This window comes from Chionomys nivalis, chromosome 7, assembly GCF_950005125.1.
Source record: "Chionomys nivalis chromosome 7, mChiNiv1.1, whole genome shotgun sequence".
Classification (NCBI taxonomy): domain Eukaryota; kingdom Metazoa; phylum Chordata; class Mammalia; order Rodentia; family Cricetidae; genus Chionomys; species Chionomys nivalis.
In genome coordinates this window covers 99,827,571-99,848,028 of record NC_080092.1, presented here as the reverse complement: position 1 = coordinate 99,848,028, position 20,458 = coordinate 99,827,571, and the positions used below count along the sequence as shown (strand labels likewise).

Here is a 20,458-nt window from a genome sequence, read left to right as displayed (position 1 = left end):
CAGGAGAGCTCCTCAGGGTCACACTGACTGTGAGGTACCCAGGGAACAGGAAAGAGGTTTGGGACTGGTGTCCCAGGTGGGCCCACCCAGGGCTGTCCTCCCAAAGATGAACGTGCACTGAGAAGAGATGCAGGCTGGGCATGACAGGAGCTGCATGGCTCTGGCAGAGCTGTAACGCGGGCGCTGCAGGAGGTCACTTCCCACCTCATTGCAGCCTCTGGTGCAGCAGCCTTCTGGTTTCTCTGCTCCTTTTGGTTTTTCAAAGCAGCTGCATAATTTCTGTTCTCTTCTGGCTTCTTCTGGTCTTCTGCTGCGGTGTTCCCAATCTCACCCCTGTTCCTCCCAGTCTCAGCCAACTTGTCTTTCAGTTTAGCTTCCTGGAGCAAACAATTAAATCCCAGTGCTTAAGACGTCTCACAGCAGCAGGGGCAACAGCCGTCCTTGCTCAGAACTGGGCAGTCTTCTGGTCGGCTTACCATGGCCTGCAGGAGCCCCTCTTCAGCCTTGTCCACAGCCTCTCTATCCCTCCCCAACTTCCCTTTTCTCTGAGAACAGGCTCTCCACGTTCTACCTTAGGGCCTGGCTCATGTCATTCCCTGTCAGGGCACCTTCCGTGTCTGTGACTAAACCCTCATTCCTAGATTCTATTCTCAAAGCATCTCCTCAGGTCTCACCCAGTCACCCAAGAGGAGGGACCCGCCTCCTCTCAGGACCCTTATCAGACCCTTTGTTTCTTTCTTTTTTTTTTTTTGGTTTTTCGAGACAGGGTTTCTCTGTGGTTTTGGAGCCTGTCCTGGAACTAGCTCTTGTAGACCAGGCTGGTCTCGAACTCACAGAGATCCGCCTGCCTCTGCCTCCCAAGTGCTGGGATTAAAGGCATGCGCCACCACCGCCCGGCTCAGACCCTTTGTTTCCTCAGGTAACTTTTTTCTTCCCGCCTCTGTCTAGCATAGGAGTTCCATGGAGACAGGCTCTGCCTCCCACATGACATCACCATAAACACTGTGCCAGTTCATCGAGAGATAGCGGGCTGAGGAAGGACCACCAGGGCAGACAGACAGAAGCCCTGCATACTGGACACCTCTTGGCAAGTCAAGCCTGTACCTGGTGTTGGTGCTTGGCGGCAGCAGGACTCACAGGGGATGGTTTCTGTTTCTGACCATTGTCTCTTTTTTCTTTCCCATCCTTCTCTGGATTGGCTGCCTCGGCTGTAGCATCAATTGGCTGGAAGAAACGGATCACCCACACCCTAAGTCACTGTGATAAAATGAACACTGACTCTGTGGCTTCAGTCAGTACCAGCCACAAGGTGAGTAACTCAGAGGGGAGCCCTGCCTGCCCAGTCCAGGGAGCAGGACACGCCCCACTCCCATGCCACCACGCCCAGCGGCTCACCTCTGAGGCAGCCAGCTCTGCAGTCACAGGCCCTTTTTCCTTGTGTTCAGACTTCTGTCCCTTAGATTCAGGCAATGGGGCACTCTGGACAGCATCGGTAACCTTAGCGGGGCCTTTGCAGGCAGAAGGGGCTGGGCCACAGTGCCCCTCTTGAGGCAGGTCCTTGTCCATTGAAGCTTTAGAAGTGCTGAGGCCCTTAACTTCTGTGTGGTTACTGGGATCAGCGTTCCTCTGAGTCCCACCTCCGATGCCACTGTCTGTGCCTGTCCCACTGTGACCCTGCAGAGGGAGGCTGCTGCCTGCGGCATGCACAGAGCCGTTCTCCATTGGCATAGTCACCGTGTGCTGTGACTGGCCAGGCTGGCTACCCACACCAGCCTGCTGGACTTGGTTCTGGGCCAGGGCTGAGTCCTGGGATCCAAGGCTTGAAGGCATATCCAGACTCCAGAGGCCAGAAGACATGGAAGGCAAGGAACCTGCCTCTGAGGAAACAGTGCTCTGTTTTCTCTTTTTCCTCTTCTTTTTACTCTAAACAGAGAGATGTTTGTTTACCCTTAGACTCCATACCCCAGCTCTTCCCTCCAGGTTTCTGTCCAAAACCTCAAGCAGGTGGAGCTGGGAGTTCAAACCACGCCTTAGACCTTCTTTGTATTATCATTTTGTCTATTAGAATTCTGCCTACACGTGTGCTGGTGTCAGAGAAGGAGGTGAGCCTCCGCATGGATGCTGGGAATCGAATATGGGTCCTTTGCAAGAACAAGTGCTCTTAACCACTGGGTAAACATCTTTAGCTTGAGAAGATACTAACTCAACAAAGGGACGGGGATGGAGCCAAGGAGCAAGTGACATGCAGGGCCATACACTTCTGCCAGAGCCTGAGCCTCCCTTGGCACTTCTGATAGGGTACACCTGGGGACCCTCTTGGAGATTAGCAGCATTTACAGGCTCTCCACACATGACACCATGGCATCACACGGCACAAATTGGCAGTGAATTCAAGTACGAGAGTGAGAAGCAGTGATTCCCTGGCTAACCCAGGCAAGGCTTCCCACCTCGGTAACTTGGCCAGAACCTGAGGAACTTTGCTTGTCCGGACCCCAGTTTCAGGATGTGAAACCCTGGAAGATTGACGGAGACCCTGCATCATGTGACTCAGGACACCTTGAACAAGGGCTATGATAGACAAGGGCCTTCCATAGTCCAGCTGGACAGTGAATTACACTAGCTGGGAAAAAAGGAAACAAAAACCGGGGTGCATCCCCAGTGAGCCTGCACCTTAGGTACTTCAAAGAGCGAATTCTTGGCCTGAGAACCAGCATCCTTGACTGTGTGCTACTAAACAGAAAGCAGGTCTGGAGATGTAGCTCAGTCAGTGCAGTATCAGCTGAACATACACAGGGTCCTGGCTTCAGTCCCCAGCACCCGTAGCCTGGGCACAGCAGTTATAGCCCTTGGAAGTTGTTGGCAGGAGGACCGGAAGTTCAAGGTCATACTGAGTCAAACTACATAGAGAGTTTGGAGGGGAAAAAAAGTTTTCAGAGAATAAATTTAAAGGAGAAACAGGTGCAAGCCACTATGCTGGCTGCCCATATTCTTCTTGCCCCTTCACTTTCTGCCATGTCCAAAGTTGGAAGCCTGAAGCAGGCTTCATCTTTGATGCCTTTCCTGAGTCCACTCCTCCTTACCCTACTTGCCTTTACCCCGCCATGACTGAATCAGACCTTTCCAGCTTGAGTCCTGTTGGCCCCAGATGTTGTTGGGACCATTTGTGGAGATACACTCGACTCCAGATCTTCCATTTCATGGTTGGCTGAGGGATGCAAGACTACAGGTTGGGCTAGAGAGATGGCTCGGCGGTTAGGAGCACTGGCTGCTCCTCCACAGGACCCAGGTTCAATTCTCAGCACTCACAGGGTGACTCACAACTGTCTGTAACTCCAGTTGCAGGGGATCTGACACACTCATACAGACATACTCGCAGGCAAACATCAATGCACATAAAATAATTATAAACCAGAAGAAGATGACAACAAAGAACACAAGCTAGGAAGGTTCTTTGGGCCATGCTCGAACAGAACTTTGCCTCTGGGGGAGCAGGAAGTCATAAAGCCAAAGCCTGCCTTTGACTGCAAGACCCGTGAGGCAAGCCTCAGAGACAAGACTGTGTCCCGGTGTCCCGGCTTCTGTTTTCCACGAACCACCTTCTCTGCTCTGGCATCTTTCCAGTCCTCCCTTTGAGCAAACTGGCACCACCTGAGGCTTGTTCTGGGCTGCGCTCCTCCAGAGCCATAGGGCGCACGCCTGACCAGCCTTTCAAAGATGGCTTTCCTCATTTGTACAGATGGTGCATCTGTGAGACAAGTCCTGGTGCTCAAGTGTCTACAAGAGGAAGGGTCTGCAGGTGGGACACTGCCACCAAGTGGTGTCCCTAAGACAAATGTTAGCCCTGAGGCACAGGGGGCCAGGTATCCGAGGGGACACAGGCAGCACTGAATCCTGGTCATCTGGTCACAGAGCTGCCTGCAGTCCCCACTGACAGCCACATGCTGAGAGACCCAGTGAATACACCATGCTGTCCCAGTCCTGGTCATGCCTTGTCTGAGTAAGGACACAGTGGTATCTGGGTGCGTTTCGAGGACCTGAGTTCCCGTCCAGCTCATGACAGTCTGGTTAGGCGACCCTAGATTGTTTACTAACCCACTATGTGCCTCAGTTTTCCCTCTTGTTAAGTGGAGACAGATGTCCCTATGTCCTAGGGTCATCTTAGAGGCGGACAGATAGAACACAGCAGGTTTAGAGTTGTCGAGGTTACAGACAAGGTGGCATCATGCGGCTACAACCAATTATCAACGGAGGTCTCGGAAGCACTCTGCGAGCACTCTACAGGAGAGTGTATGTCCACTGTCCCCTCTCCACCTCCCTGTGATGTGGGATGTCCTTCAGTATTTGTTCCTCTTATTGGTTAATGAATAAAGCTGCTTTGCCCTATGGCAGGGCAGAATATAGCCAACCTGGAACAGATATGGAGAGTTGGCAGGGTCAGAGAGAAGCCATGTAGTTGCCGAAGGAGACAGATGCTGTAACCTAGACCCTTACCTTTGGCCGGAGCCTCAGGTTGATACACAGATGAACAGAAATGGGTTCAATTAAGATGTAAGAGATAGGTAGGTACATGTCTAAGTCACTTGCCGAACAGTGTTGCAATTAATATAGTTTTGTGTGATTATTTGAGTCTGGGCGGCCGGGAAAGGAACAAGCAGTCTCGGGTTACATCCCTGCTGACATCTCCCTGCTCTCAGCCATGTGGTGTGGGGAGGAGGGCTCTGCTCTTGCTTTGAGATGAGTCCTTGTAGGTTATGAGCTTACAACACTGATTCCTATTGCTTGGGATGCTGTTCCATCAAGGGTCAGGCTCCCAAACCCATCACAGCTCATGAGGTTTGAAAGAAGCTTTTTTTTTCCTTCTGGAGACGCCACCATAAGAAGCATCCACTCGTTCCTTGAACAGTGCAGGACAGGTAGCCCTGTGGAGGCCACAACATGGGGGACAGGTCCAGGGTGGCTAATCACAAATATTGGGAGACTAAGAGGCATCCAACACCAGGAGTCGCAGAGCCACACATAGACCCTTTGTCCTGAGCATCTTGATCAAGTCTCACCACAGGATACCAGTGATGTGAGCAACCAAGTTCCTTCAACCAGTGCCAGCTGGCTACTCAGTGGTTTGTAACCAAAAAATTTCCAAAGGTTCAAATGGTCAAATAAACATTATGTTGTCTCCTTACCTAAGTCCCGTTCTGCTGATGACACAAATGTGAGACACAAATGTCGGACTCCTACAGACCAACACATGGTACAGTAGGCCCCTCACGGCATCTGGTCCCTGACTTCAGACACCTTAGCTCAGAACTGCCCCCTCCCAGATCTGAGCCCAAGCAATGACCCTGCCTGGTCAACAACCCTAGTCTCGGCAGTCACACCCTAAGTAAGTCTGTACTGCCACACCCAGGGGCGGCTCAGCTCCTCAGCCGTCCTCAGCTGTCTGAGACAGGCACTTGCAGTGTGGCAGTGACTCAGCATCCAAATGCTGGGGGTCATGGGGGTGTGATTGAACAACTGTCTTCTCAAGCTACCTGCTCAGCATCCATGACCTCAAACCCAGCTGTTCCCTTCTTCTTTCTCTTTCTGGGAGGGCACTGAGCACCTTCTGGGCCACCGGCTGTGTCCTCTGAAGCATCTACAAAAATCCTAGGGTCCACTTCCTGTTGAGACATGACCCCTCTCTCACACAGGGGAGGGTTACCTCCTGCTCTGCTCCTGCAAGATCCAAAGGAGCTTCCACCTCAGAAAAAGCCCAGGAAGTCCACTTCCTTACAGGGACCAACCCAGCTCTCCAGCATCTTTGAGAGTCTGGCACCAATGGCAGAAGGTGCAGGGACACTAAGGAAGGGCTCTGAGGGTGTTCAGAACAAGTCTGCGTTTAGAGGTGGGTCTTGTATTTATCTGTTGTTTTCGTTGGTTAATTATTAAAGAAACTGCCTAGGCCCATTTGATAGGCCACCCTTAGGTGGGTGGAGTAGACAGAACAAAATGCTGGGAGAAAGAAGCCTAGTCAGTAAGTCACCCACCAGACACAGACACAGGTTAAGATCCTCCCTGGTAAGCCACCAGCTCGAGGTGCTACACAGAATATTAGAAATGGGTTAGATCAATATGTAAGAGCTAGCCAATAAGAGGCTGGAACTAATGGGTAAGCAGTGTTTAAAAGAATACAGTTTCCGTGTAATTATTTAGGGTGTAAAGCTAGCTGGGTGACAGGAAGCAGCCCGCTGGCCGCTTATTACTACATCTGCGTGGTGCACTGATGGGCAGGCAGACCAATGTCCAGTGTAAACAAGCTTGGGGCCTGGTCCCAGGGGCTTTCGTCTGCTTCGATGGAATACTTCAGGGATACTAGACAGGTAGGTCACCAAAGAAAGACCCGAGCCAGGTCTCCAGAGCCTGGCCCCTCAGCAGACACAGATGGAATACCTCCCCTGCAGTCAGCACCCAGTACCTCACATCAAGCAGCCTGGGAGGAAGAGCTAGCAGGGCTCTTCCACACAATGCACCTGGAACCTGGTGCCTTCCCTTCATGCAAGATGTACAAACCCACTAGCCCGAGAGGAAGCGAAAAGTTAGCAATGAGCACCCTGTTAGCATGAAGAAGCTACCCACAGAAAAGACAGAGTTGAAGCCGGTTGCCAAAAGGTTTCCCTTCCTGATATTAAATCTCTCCGCTGCCGACATAGCACACCAAACCAAGCTGAATTAAGAATTAAAAATCCAGCCGGGCGGTGGTAGTGCACACCTTTAATCCCAGCACTTGGGAGGCAGAGGCAGGCGGATCTCTGTGAGTTCGAGGCCAACCTGGTCTACAAGAGCTAGTTCCAGGACAGCAACCAAAAAGCTACAGAGAAACCCTGTCTCGAAAATCAAAAACAAAAAACAAAATTAAAAGTCCACTGGGTAGTGATGGCACATGCCTTTAATCCCAGCCCTCAGGAGGCAAAGACAGATGAATCTCTGTGACTCACAGGCCAGCCTGGTCTCCAGAGCAAGCTCCAGGACAGGCTTCAAAGCTACACAGAGAGACCCTGTCTTGAACTACCATTCCCCCACCCCCACCCCCCAAAAATAATTAAAATTCCAGATTTTTAAATGAGTACAATGTTTGTGAATGGTCCTCTGACTGAGAAAACAGGGAGAAGAAACCAGGAAAGTCGCAATGCAGCCGTTTAAATCAGCTGAAGCCATTATCTTGAACATCTCTCTAGGAGGAGCTTTCTGAGACTGGGCAGAGCTGGGGGGGGGGCAGGTGGAGCACCTCATGCCACCCACTGGGCTCCACTACCCACGAAGATCTGCCCACCCCCAGCATGGAAAGACCAATCCATCTCTGCTGGTACTTGCCTCAGTGACCAGTGCTGAGACATCACAGGACTTAGGAAGCATCACACGCACTGACAGCCCTGCTTTAAAACACACTTGCAGATGGAGGACCACGGGTTGAAGGATCACACACACAGAAAGCCCCACAAGCCATTCACCAGCCGACCCCACTAGCAGCCACGTGCACATGTTCCACCCGGTCCAAGCATTGCAGGCATTTGTGTTAGCGTTAGTGCTTTTTAAACATTTTTTAAAAAGATTTGTTTGTTTTTTATTGTGCATATCCATCTCTGGGGGGGGAGGGGGTGTGCAGGTGACTGCATAGGCCAGAAGAGGGCGACAGATCCCCGGGAGCAGGAGTTCCAAATGGTTGTGAGCTGGCAGATGTAGGTGATGGGTCTTTGGGAAGAACAGCAAGTGCTCTTAACTGCTAAGCAGATTCTTCTCTCCAGCCCCCAGTCCATTTTAGAGTGACCAATTCCGTGAGATTCAGCAGTCATGGTGCTGTTCGTCACCACCTCTCTCTAATAGGTTCCCATTCTCATCAGCTGAAAGGTGCAACTCCAACCAGATCATGCCCCTCCCCTTACCTAGTCAGAGGCAACACCAACCCCTCTTCCTGAGATGAGCCTACTTCACAGTTGGTATCCGGGAACCATCCACTGGGGTGTTGATAATGCGCACTGTCTGTGGCGCTGGTTTGAATCCAGGCTCTTGTGCATACTGGCTGGACTGCACTCTGCCCTACGCTGCAACTCCAGCACAGGGATTTCTCTAGAACAGCTTCACTGTTCTCTCTCATTTTGGATAGCCCATCCTGTTGTCTTTGAGACTCTGTGCTTTCTGGCTAAAAACTGCCTGATGCCGGGCAGTGGTGGCGCACGCCTTTAATCCCAGCACTTGGGAGGCAGAGGCAGGCGGATCTCTGTGAGTTCGAGACCAGCCTGGTCTACAAGAGCTAGTTCCAGGACAGGACAGGCCACAGAGAAACCCTGTCTCGAAAAAAAAAAAAAAAAAAAAAAAAAACTGCCTGTTACACAATGAAGAATTCCTCGTGTGTGGCCGGCTTTTCATGGACCGCTTCAACATTCTCTCTGGGAGTCTGGTTTTTGTTGGTTTTACATTTTAATTTATTATGACTATTGTTATTTTTACTATTATTTTATGTATTGGATGGTTTTACTGCATGCATGTATGTGCGCTACATGTATGCCTTGAACCCATGGAGGCCAGAAAAGGTATCCAGTTCCCTAGAAACAGAGTTACAGACAATTGTGAGCCACCATGTGGGTGCTGGGATTTGAACCTGGGTCCTCTGGAAGAGCAGCAGCCATTGCACTTAAGGGCTGAGCCATCTCTCGAGTCACACTGATTTATTTGTTTTGTTTTATTTTTTGAGACAAGGTCTCACTTTGCAGCTCTTGCTCTCCTGGAACTTGCCCTGTCGATCAGGCTGGCCTTGACCTCAGAGATCTGCCTGTGTCTGCCTCTCCAGTGCTGGAATAAAAGGTGTGCAATCACACATACTTAAAATTGAGTTTTTTAAAACAAATTTTCCAAGTTTTTGAAAATGATTCCTTCAGCTACTTTCTTTCCTCTAATTCTGAAATACAAACTAACTGTCCCTTTGGCTTGGTTTGATGCTGATACAAAGTCTTACTCTGTTACTATGTAGCTGGGGCTGATCTGGAACTCAGCATCCCGTCTCTTTCCAAACACTGGAATGACAGGATGACAGGCATCACCACACCCAGCTGCTACGGGCACCTGGTTTGGAGGAGGTTGAGACAGAGTCTCACAGTGGCCCAGGCTGGCAAGAGTGGCCTTGAACGCTCCATCTTCCTGCCTCTGCCTTTTGAGAGTTGAGCTCACAGGTAAGCGCCACCGCCACACCCAGGCCACGGTTTTCCCAGGCTGCACTTCCTGTGTGCTGTCATACTGAGGCTTTCGAGTTATTTTAAGACTTATTCTGGTGACAGATAGCCTTTGGTTTGAACTTCTTCCTTTCCCTGCGAGGAGATCACACATCTATTCTTCCAAGTGTATTCACACCTGAGAGTCTAGGGTTTACTCCTGTGTCTTCTCCTCTGTCTTCTGATTAAGATCAGAACTCACTGGTTCTTTTGTTTAGTGACTAAGAGGTGACCAACCCCAGGAACCAAGGAGGTCACATCAGGAAACAACTTGAGGCAGAGCAGAGGGTACAAGAAGCATATAGGCAGGCAAAGCAAGAGTGGCTCGCTCACCATTTGGATGGTCCAGGAGGCATCAGACTCCTCTGGGTTCTCCAGCTCCTTGCTGGAGCCTGGGGACTCCTCCTCTTTCCGCTCTTCCCCCTGCTCAATCTTCCCCTCTGAGGATGACACCACCACGAAGACATCGTTGTTCTCAGAATCTGCTGAGACAAGTGAAGGTATGATCACACCAGGGAAGAGCAGCAAGTTCCAGGGACGGCGAACAGGACCCTTCGTCCCCATCAATATCCCCTCTGAGCCACCTTCTCTGAGGCCTTGTGTGTTCTATCTGCTCCCAGATTTACAGGGCAGGACCAGAGATTGCAGAACCAGGGGACAAATAGGATGGAAACTGTATGTATGGCCTGAATGCCCACCCACTCCCAATGTCTACACCAGTGGATTCCCCAGTGCGTGCAGGATGCCTGCAGCACGATTTGCTCCCCTTCCCCCACCAAACACACCCACTCTGTATTTAGGTGGTGACCCTGCTGCGAGCACCTTTCCGAGCAATAGCGTGGAGTTCCCTGCCTTGCATATCTTGTTGGATGACACTCAGAGGCTTCAGCACCACTAGCCAGACCACCCACAAAATGCCCAAGGAACCATGCACGGAGTCCAGCCTCCATGTGACCTATGAGTAAATAAGGATCCCTTTGGGTGTGGGAGGTCCTTCTCTCTGTTGTGCTTTTCTGTCCCTTTAAGGGACAAGCCACGCCCACTCCCATTACCTCTGACCTGCTCATTGCCATTTTGCCTCTTCTCTCTTCTGTTTCTTCGGCGTGCACACGCGTTTTCTGTCTCTTTCCCTCTTTCTCTTTCTCTTCTCCCTCTCTCTCTCTCTGCCTCTCTCCCCCAATAAAATGCTTTATGCCTATCTTTGTGTTTATGTGTCTGGTACCCCGCCCTCCCGCTGGTGGGAAACTGTCGCTGCTTGTCGCTGGGTCCGCCAGCCCGCCTCGGGGAACGTTTTAAGAATAAGACTCTCTATGTATGGCCGGGCGGTGGTGGCCCACGCCTTTAATCCCAGCACTTGGGAGGCAGAGGCAGGCGGATCTCTGTGAGTTCAAGACCAGCCTGGTCTACAAGAGCTAGTTCCAGGACAGGAACCAAAACCACAGAGAAACCTTGTCTCGAAAAACCAAAAAAAAAAAAAAAAAAAGACTCTTTGCTTTTTTTGTTGTTGTTGTTTTTTGTTTTTCGAGACAGGGTTTCTCTGTGGCTTTGGAGCCTGTCCTGGTACTAGCTCTTGTAGACAAGGCTGGTCTCGAACTCACAGAGATTCACCTGCCTCTGCCTCCCAAGTGCTGGGATTAAAGGCGTGCGCCACCACCGCCCAGCTATGTGTTGCTTTTATTGGTTAATGAATAAAGAACTATTTTGAGCCTTTGGCAGGGAAGGACAGAACTAGGTGGAAAAAGACTAAGCTGAAAGGTGGGAGAGAGAAGGGCAGAGTCAGAGCGATGCCATGGAGCTGCTGCCAGAGTCAGACATTCTGAAACTTTGCCAGTAAGCCACTGCCACGTGGCAATACACAGATTAATGGAGATTGGTTAAATTAATATGTGAGAGTTAGCCAATAAGAAGCTAGAGCTAATGGGCTAAGCAATGATTTAAATAGTACAGTTTCTGTGTGATTATTCTGTGACTGGGAGGCCAGGACCAATGAGCAGCCACCTCCCACTGCACCCTTTGATCAGTGATTTATCTCCAGTAGCATTCCCGTCCAACTGCAAGCTGCAGGGCAAACTGAAAACAGACCCTCCATCCAAGGACAGAGCTGTGGTGAACAAGGAGGACACCAGTATCAAGTCTAATTCTGAGGACTCCCACTGGCTCCTCAGAGAAGCCCCAACCACACCTACATACTCACACAGATTAGGTAGCTTCAAAGCCCCCAAATTCTGTGACAACAACTGCTCAGACCCTTGTCTTTCTCTCCTCAAATGAGTCCTGTCTCCCTGTGTCACTCAGCCACTTACTTGTTTTGTTTTACTCTCTGCTGTGGCAGAGATCAAGGACATGGCTGCACCTAAGTATACTCCACACATGACCTGAGGGATCTTCAGACTGCCCCTGAGTGGAATCCCCAGCCAGAGTTCTGAGGGGTCCTCAGGCAAGCAATGCCCAGTCACATGTCTCAGTGCTGGTGACATCAGATACGCACGGATCCAGAGCTGCGTCCCACACACTCACTTCAAACATCAAACCTGAGTCTGAATTTTACCTACAATGTTTGCTTTCAAACTTGGCTGTCTCTGAGCTCAGGCTCTGCCTCACACCACACAGTGCCTGGGACCTTCTCTTAGCCTGGCTTCCCTGCTGCTCCCCAAGGCCCCATGCTCCTGTGGATCCACTTCCTCCTTGAGCCCCTACCAATCCCCTTCTCCCCACACTGTCTGCTCACTGCCTTCTACATGCAGACCTGTATTTTGAGATCTGCATTTTGTTTACAGCCATCTTAAGCTCTGCAGGGTCTAGGAAATCAACCAGGCATCTTAAGAGTCTTATCTCCTAGCAGAGACCGGAAGGCACCAGGCTCCGGAACTCATTAGCATTTCCTTTGTAAGTCAACAATTGCAGACCCTCAGTATTTATCAGCTAGGGATGTCTAGGGACCTGAATTCCAACAGACCTGAGCTTCCTGACACCCTTCCCTTTCCCCTGACACCCCCCCCCACCGCAGCCCCCCCCCTTAGCCCGTTTGCTATATAACAGCTTCTGAGGACATAATAAACTGGACGGCTTGATCAGAAATCCTGTCTTGCCGTCATTTCTCGTGTCTCTTGTTTCCTTTCATTCCTCTCCATAGGTTTATCAGGGACCCCCGTTCTTATCCTGCTGGCCGGGATAGCTAATAGTCGTTCAGCTTTTTAGTAAACCAGTCAAAGGTGCCTTAGGCAGGTGAGGTAACACCCAGACACATCTTCACACAGTGTATAGATTATCCGAACATCTCCCCCTTTTAGTCCTAAAAAGGTTCTTTCTCTAACATACGCATGCATACATACACACACATTTATACATGTGCATATGTACACACTGGCAGACGTATTGTACACATACATTACAAAGACACACACATAAATACATATACATGAACTCAAACACATTTATACATGAACTCAAACACATTTACAAAGACATAAACACATACATTTACGTGTGCATACATACACATGCGCAGATAGATACATGCACACATACATTAACAAAGACACATCATACATACACATGTGTATACATACAGACATATACTTATGCACACATACATTTACAAAGTCACACACGTGCTCACACATACAAGTAAAGGGAAGCGCTGAAGAGACTGCAGTCTACACAGAGCAGCTCGTACTTTCTCACAGCTGCTGACTCATCATAAATGGGATTGTGAGCTTTCTCCATCCCACAGCTCCAGATGAAGGTGCCCCCGGCTATCCTGACCACCTGGCATCTCTCTAACCTAAGAGACGAGGAGGACCAATAGGCAAGCACATGCCCTGGCCTCCTATTTCTAAGAGGCCAGCAGACCCAGCTGTGAACCCACCTGCCCCATTCAGCCATCAGCCTGAGAACAAAGCTGTGGATGAGAAAAGAGCAGGAAACCCCACACCTGAACCCAAAACCTCTGCTGAGCTAGGGGCGGGGCAGGGGCTGTGGATGCCAGTGAGAAGGAAAGCAGCCAATCTTCCCAAGTAAAACTCCGGCAGTTCAAAGCCAAAGGAACACAAGGACCTTTCACCCCAAAGATGCTAGTCTTCCCTGATTCAGGGGAAGAACCAGAGCCTTGCTCAGCAACTTCCACTACCCAGCACCCACCTGAATAGTTTCTGCCCCCAATAAACCTCTCTGCTGATGCAATAATCTGAATCAGACCAAATCAAACTGAATTAGAAAAAGTCCAGGTTCACGCCTTTAATCCCAGCACTCGGGAGGCAGAGGCAGGTGGATCTCTGTGAGTTCGAGACCAGCCTGGTCTACAGAGCTAGTTCCAGGACAGGCTCCAAAGCCACAAGAGAAACCCTGTCTCAAAAAACCAAAAAAAAAGACCAGACTGGTCTACAGAGCTAGTTCCAGGGCAGGCTCCAAAACCACAGAGAAACCCTGTCTCGAAAAACCAAAAAAAGAAAAAAAAAGAAAAGAAAAGAAAAAGCCCAGGTTTAATGGATACCAATCCTCCTGGAGGTCTATCCAGCAAGGCAGAGCAGAGAGGAGCCGGGGTCATTGTTTGGTGGGCTTTTTCGGGGTGGAGTCCAGATTGAGGGAACTCCCAGAGGTAAGGCACTTGGGATGAATGGAACTTCTACCAAAACATTCCAGACTCTTTGGATATATGGATGCCAGGGGCTGTGCTGTGGCCTTAACCCAGACACCACCTAGCAGTAAATTCTGCACTGGAGAAGGCATGGAGGATGCACCAGGAAATGAGTTTTGCAGCCAGCGTCTGACTCCAGGGGCCAGAGAGGCAGCGGAGGCAAGGAGGGCCCTCCACTTGGGAACCAACAGAAGGTGGGCAGAGGTGCCCAGGCCCAGGACTGAGAGGCCCAGTGCTGTGCATTAAGCTGCCTACTTGTGAACCTGCCAGTTCAGAACTCAGAGTGACAGGGCTCAGGTCAGAGCACAGGAGGGGACTTGATGGTATTAGGTGTCCTTCTAGGAGGAAGGCCATTTGGCACCACCACCTGTGTTTTTGTATCACAACTGGAAGGCCAGGAGCTGGCTTCAGAAGTAGCAGCACCGAGCAGAGAGCCTGGGGGAGCCCTTTCTCCACAACACTACCTCTTGACTGTTGAAAACAAGGAACTACACTCAAACTAGGGAACCTGCCAGGCCCTTCACAGCACCAGGAGCAGGGTTGGACGGCAGGCCTTGCCCTGTTTCCGACAAGCTTCAGAGCTTTGGAAGGGGGACAGGTGTTCTAGGCTATAGAGACAAAAAGCCAAAACCAAAAGCAAAATCTTCCCCCTGTGACTACCGGGTCACATCCTGATGCAGCAGCCAACTGAGCAGCAGAGCCCACCACTAACGGCCAGTCTCAGGCAGGGCACGCGCTGGAGTAAAAATCACTACCCAACAGGACAGTAGTCTGCCTGCCTTTGATTTATTCACATGACCCCACACAGCTTCAGAGCAAGGCCAGGTGACTTCTAACTGTCCTGAAGTTACCCCATCCCCTCTCAGGCACAATCTCTGAGAATTCGCTTGCTCTATTTTTCTCCCTTATATCTTTCTTTTTCCTAACTTTTTTCAATTTATTTGTGTGTGTATGAAAATTTTGCCTGCGTGTATGTCTGCACACCACATTCATGTTTGGTGCCCTCAGAGGTTAGAAGAGGTTGATGGGTCCCCTGAACCTGGACTTAGGAATGGTTGTAAGCTTCACGTGGGTGGCAGGAAACTGCTTGAGCCGCGTCCCAGTCGCCAGGGGCTCTACTGGCCTTTAATCCCAGCACTCGGGAGGCAGAGGCAGGCGGGTCTCTGTGAGTTTGAGGCCAGCCTGGTCTACAGAGCGAGTTCCAGGACAGCCAATGTTATCACACAAGAAACCCTATCTTAGCCGGGCGGTGGTGGCGCACGCCTTTAATCCCAGCACTCGGGAGGCAGAGGCAGGTGGATCTCTGGGAGTTCGAGGCCAGCCTGGTCTACAGAGCGAGTTCCAGGACAGGCTCCAATGTCAGGAGCCATATCCCCCCCCCCAAATTATTATAGGGATCACCACCCTGAGGAGTTTTGCAGAGGGCTCTACTTCCCAATTGTATTGAGAATTGTTTTATTGACAAAGCCTATCCCACACCCAAATTGTTTTTTTTTTTTTTTTTTTTTTTTTTTTTGGTTTTTCGAGACAGGGTTTCTCTGTAGCTTTGGAGCCTGCCTGGAACTCCCTTTGTAGAACAGGCTGGCTTCGAACTCACAGAGATCCGCCTGCCTCTGCCTCCCGAGTGCTGGGATTAAAGGCGTGAACCTGGACTTTTTCTAATTCAGTTTGATTTGGTCTGATTCAGATTATTGCATCAGCAGAGAGGTTTATTATGTATACAATAGTCTATCTGTGTGTATGCCTGCAGGCCAGAAGAGGGCACCAGACCTCATTACAAATGGTTGTGAGCCACCATGTGGTTGCTGGGAATTGAACTCAGGACCTCTGGAAGAGCAGGCAATGCTCTTAACCACTGAGCCATCTCTCCAGCCCCCCTACACCCAAATTGTTAATAGAGAGCTATCTGTTAGTGGAACCCGCCTCACACTCTATATAGAGAACTAGGTGTGCCAACTTGTGAACTCCTGGCAGAGGAATCGTGACCTGACCGATCGTAACCTCTTGGCCTACGTGACCGGCGTGGACCACGTGGCAAGATCCCGTGCCCCAGCCCCCCAAGCTCCTCATCCAGGGGCTATATAAGCTGCAACCATGACTCTAATAAACGGAGGCTTCGACAAATCTGCCTAGCCTCCCTTCCTCTCATCAGCCCATGTCTTTCAGGTGGTACCTCTCCGTGACCCTGGAATAACTGACCAGCCAGGTGGGTTACAGACCCTAGACAGAGTGACCCGCCAAGGCGGTCTACACTCCAAAACCACAGAGAAACCCTGTCTCGAAAAACCAAAACCAAAAGAACTTTTATATCAATTCAGATCTGGTGAATATGTTAGCCCTACAATTTGGCTGCGCCTCTCTTGCACAGGCTACAGTCATCCTTGCTCTTTCTCCCAAGCGGCTGAATCATAGGAAACCTTTGCTCCGACCCCAGCAGCAGAGATCAAGGGGCAGGCTGGCAGCAGAAGCCTGTGCAGGTAGAGACTCTCCTTGAGAAAGTCTGGTTAGGTGCAGCGCACGATGCCTGTCTGCGCTCTATGCGCTAACATACAGTTCACGAACCAGGCAAGGGGCTGGAGATTGAAACACAAATACAGAGACATGGACCTCTAGTCACTGGCAATAAGCCCTTTGTTCAATAGCACCACTGAGCCTTATATATGCAACAGTCAGGTGAGCCAACAGGTGAAAACCTTATCCTCTGATTCTCAAGGCCAAGGCAACACGTGCTCATGCAGCAGAACTGGTAAACAACTTTGACACAGCTTTCAGTAACTCAAATCAGAAGGAAAGTAAAGATCTCTAGCAGGGCAGAGCAGCTGGAGGCCAGGACTCCAAATGGTCCCAACAGTTATGGAGAAGGAGAATGAGGGCCGCACAGGCCTCATGAACAACCCCAAACCACGACAGCAGAAAGGGTTAAAATGGGGCACAAAATGCATTTGTCCTCGGTCAGCCCTGCTGCCAGCCCAGTGAGGTTCAGTGGACTGGCTAGGCAGTGGGTCACTCGCCAGCCACAGGCTCCTGAGTCAGCCGCCAGCTGGCATTTGGGCACCCGCACTTGGGCTAAAGCTGCAGTGCCATCGCTCAGAGGGGAAAGAGTGACACTGTGACTCCAGGGGGACCTGGGGGTCCTGAGGGTGAGCAGCACAGACACAGGGGAGGTGGTGGCTAAGGATGTCAGCCCGGGAACGGGGGTGGTCACGATATGGGACAAAGTGTTAAGTCATGAAGCTGGGACTGTTCGGTAACAATTGTTCCCCAAAGCCTAGTTCACCTGTGTGTCAGGCCTGGGGAACCCTGGAGGCAGAGCTAGGAAAACAAATACTAACTGCCTGGCCCCTCCTGCACTGGGCAAACATCTGCCCTCCCAGTCCCTCATGGAGGAATCTATCTGCAGGGCTCAAGCTGGGCTCCTTCAGTCCATGCCTGGAAAGTCCGGCAGGTTTGTCAGTATCCACCGCAAGCTCTCCTTGGAGAGGGACTCACCCCACCTATGCTACCTATGGGTGGAGATTCTGACCCATCCAGGGACCCAGAGGCAGGACAGGCTTGTCCTTCATGAAAACTTGGAAAATGCACAAAATAAAAACCTCACTGCCAGGCAGCGGTGGCACATGTCTTTAATCCCAGCACTTGAGAGGCAGAGGCAGGAGGATCTCTGTGAGTTTGGGGCCAGCCTGGTCTACAGAGTGAGAGTTTCAGGTCAGGCTTCAAAACCACACAGAGAAACCCTGTCTCAAACTCCCACCCCCACCCCCAAAAAAACTACTGTTTGAACTGGAGAGATGGCTCAATGGTTAAGAAGAGCACTGACTGCTCTTCCAGAGAACCCGGGTTAAATTCCCAGCACCCACATGGCAGCTCACAACAGTCTCTGACTCCCAAGATCTGACACCCTCACATAGACAAACACATGCAGGCAAAATGCCAATGCAAATGAAATAAAAGCAAATAAACTAAAAACAACAACAGCAAAAAAAGCCCTCACTGCCCAGCAGTTCACTCCCACCGTCAAGGGAGCCATTCACTACTCCAGTGTCCAAGTTACAACTCCTACGTGGGTCCTGGGGACACGGGAGAGCGAAGGTGTGGGGACCTTACATTCTGATGGAATCTCACAGGACACCCACACCCCCGCAGCCCATAGACAACTGCAGATACACAGCACTTGAAGCCCGTTACCCTCACAAAGACACCTCTGCATCATTAGGGACCCCACAGGAACCCCATCTTCATCCATAGCTCCCCCTCCAAGCCCAGACATCTGGGAGCCTCTGGACAGAAAGCACTGGTATCTCAGCCTCCGGATCTAGCCAGCTAAGGGTCCCTCGCTGCCATGTCTGTCCAGGCTGCCCCAGCCCTGGAAGCCTGAGCTAGCAAGGAGGAAGGGAGCTGTTTCTGTTTCTGTTTCCTTCTTTCTGGCCACGCTGTGCTGAGGATGAACGCTGCCTTCTGGCACCCTTGCTAGCACTTTGCCCTAAACTGTGCATATTTTGGTTTCAGTTTCCAATCTGCAAACAGTCACAGCCCTGTGTGAGGGCGTAAGGTCATGGACCAAGCCAGGTTCAGCTGCCCTTTCTACCTGGGCAGACAAAAGTTCCTGCCCCTTTCTCTGCCACACTCCCCACCTGCCAGGACAGCCTGGCAAGGAGTCAAGCATGAGAAGACCTGCTGGCATGTTGCAGAAATGCCACACACCCTTGCTCTCAGACACATCTTGCCCCCATTCTCCTGGCAAATGCATTGGCTGCTCGCATACTCACCCAAAATAAAAAGAACAAAAACAGGAGACCACCAGATTACAGAGATAAAACTGTTCCACACCTTCATGATAATAATTAGCTATAACCAGCCAACTGCAAACCTGTGAGCAGGGACTCCTCCAAGGAGCCACAGCAGCACCCCGAGGTTCCCTCCACACTGAAGCCAGCAAGTCCTGAACCGCAGGCCCAAGCTGCACAGTGCTCAGATTCTGACTATGTAACTGGGTAAGTTCCCTCTTACTGGTGTGGCCACACTGAATGAATCTCCTTTTTCTGCCTCTTTATTTTCTCTTTAAACAATTTTAGCCGGGCGATGGTGGCGCACGCCTTTAATCCCAGCACTCAGGAGGCAGAGGCAGGTGGATCTCTGTGAGTTCGAGACAAGCCTGGTCTACAGAGCTAGTTCCAGGACAAGCTCCAAAGCCACAGAGAAACCCTGTCTCGGGAAAAAAAAAAAAATTAAAAAATGTGTGTGTGCATGTGTGTATTGTTTATTTGGTTTTTGGATTTCTGAAATAGGGTTTCTTGGTGTAACAGCCCTAACTGTCCTGAAACTATCTCTGTAGATCAGGCTGACTTCGAACTCACAGAGATCCACCTGTCTCTACCTGCTAAGTGCTGGGATTAAAGTCGTGTGCTACCAACACCCGGCATAAAATTATACATTTTTGTATGGATGTTTTGCCTGCATGTATGTCTGTTTATCACAGGTGTGCCTGGTCCCTGTGGAGATCAGTGGAGGCCATCAGATCTTCCGGAACAGGAGTCACCAGGGGCTGTAAGCCACTTTGTGGGTTCTGGGAACCCAGCCTGGCTCCTCTGCAAAAGCAGCCAGTGCCCTCAACTGCTGAGCCATCTCTCTCCAGCCCCTCTGCTTTCCACTTGCAATTTGGTTCCTTTGATTGGCTTATTGAGGATGGGTGGGTGGCAGGACCTGTCTTGGGCACAGGCTGTGATTCACAAGTTTGGTGATACTTCACGGTCACCCCGAACTTTGAACACCCGCCTACCCCACCACCACCACCACCTAGTGCTGGACAAGGCTTCCATACTCAGGGTCCCTGTCTCAACAGTGGCTGCTCCTTCCTGGCAAAGGCTCTCACCAAGAACTGAAAACAAAACCAACTTTTCTTTTAAAGTGGTAGGCACCTGTACCTGCTCTGAGGAAAACACAAGTTCTCAGGAAAGCTCAGCCACTAGTGCCCACCAGAGAAGGAAGGGACCCTACTCCATCCTGGAGTCCCCACTGTGCGCTCCCCCCTCACCTTGTACAGGAGCTGCAGGAGATAGTTTCTGTCCACACTGGCTGCAGAACCTGGGTGACCCCTCTCGGGACACATGCCTGCAGTGAGGACACTCCATGCTGTATTCCGCAGCCCTGCAGGACAGAGAGAAGTGAGGCTAAGGCAGCACAATATAAAGCTCAACCTTGTCACGTGACTCCCGCCCACTTCAGTTTCATTTTCTAGGAAAGTGAAGTGATTGGGACCAGGAAGGTTCTGAGTAAACGAAACCCAGCCCCAGACCTCCCTCCCCAGCTCCTCCCTCAAGCAGGAAGTCCCAACCCCCTGCTGCCCCTCCCCCGCTCCACTGTCCACCACTAAAGCTGAAGGAAGCTCAAAGGAGGCTCTGAAGAGAAAGGGGACTGGAGGAAAGTGCGCTCTGCAGAGCCCCGGCCAGCTGAGGACCCTGACCTAAGGACAGGTTGGCAGCCACCTGAGAATGTCTGCCCTGCTGCTGTGTCCTTCACGCGCCCCCCCCCCCAAGGTGGAGGCCTTGCTGGAGAGCAGTTTGGAGAGCACGAGGCCAGCCCAGGT

At 51.0% G+C, this 20,458-nt stretch overlaps 1 protein-coding gene across 1 annotated transcript in view; it reads right to left on the bottom strand.

Moving 5' to 3' along the window:
* Positions 1-20,003, bottom strand: part of LOC130877121 (E3 ubiquitin-protein ligase RNF213-like) — a 92,912-nt gene extending 72,909 nt beyond the window's left edge. The window contains exons 1-5 of the mRNA XM_057774040.1: positions 19,907-20,003; positions 9,573-9,721; positions 1,396-1,923; positions 1,105-1,224; positions 205-377 (exon numbers count right to left, since the gene is read on the bottom strand). Of these exons, the coding sequence (XP_057630023.1) occupies positions 205-377; positions 1,105-1,224; positions 1,396-1,923; positions 9,573-9,721; positions 19,907-20,003 (1,067 nt within the window). The remainder of the gene's footprint in view (positions 1-204; positions 378-1,104; positions 1,225-1,395; positions 1,924-9,572; positions 9,722-19,906) is intronic.
* Positions 20,004-20,458: the final 455 nt, after the last annotated feature.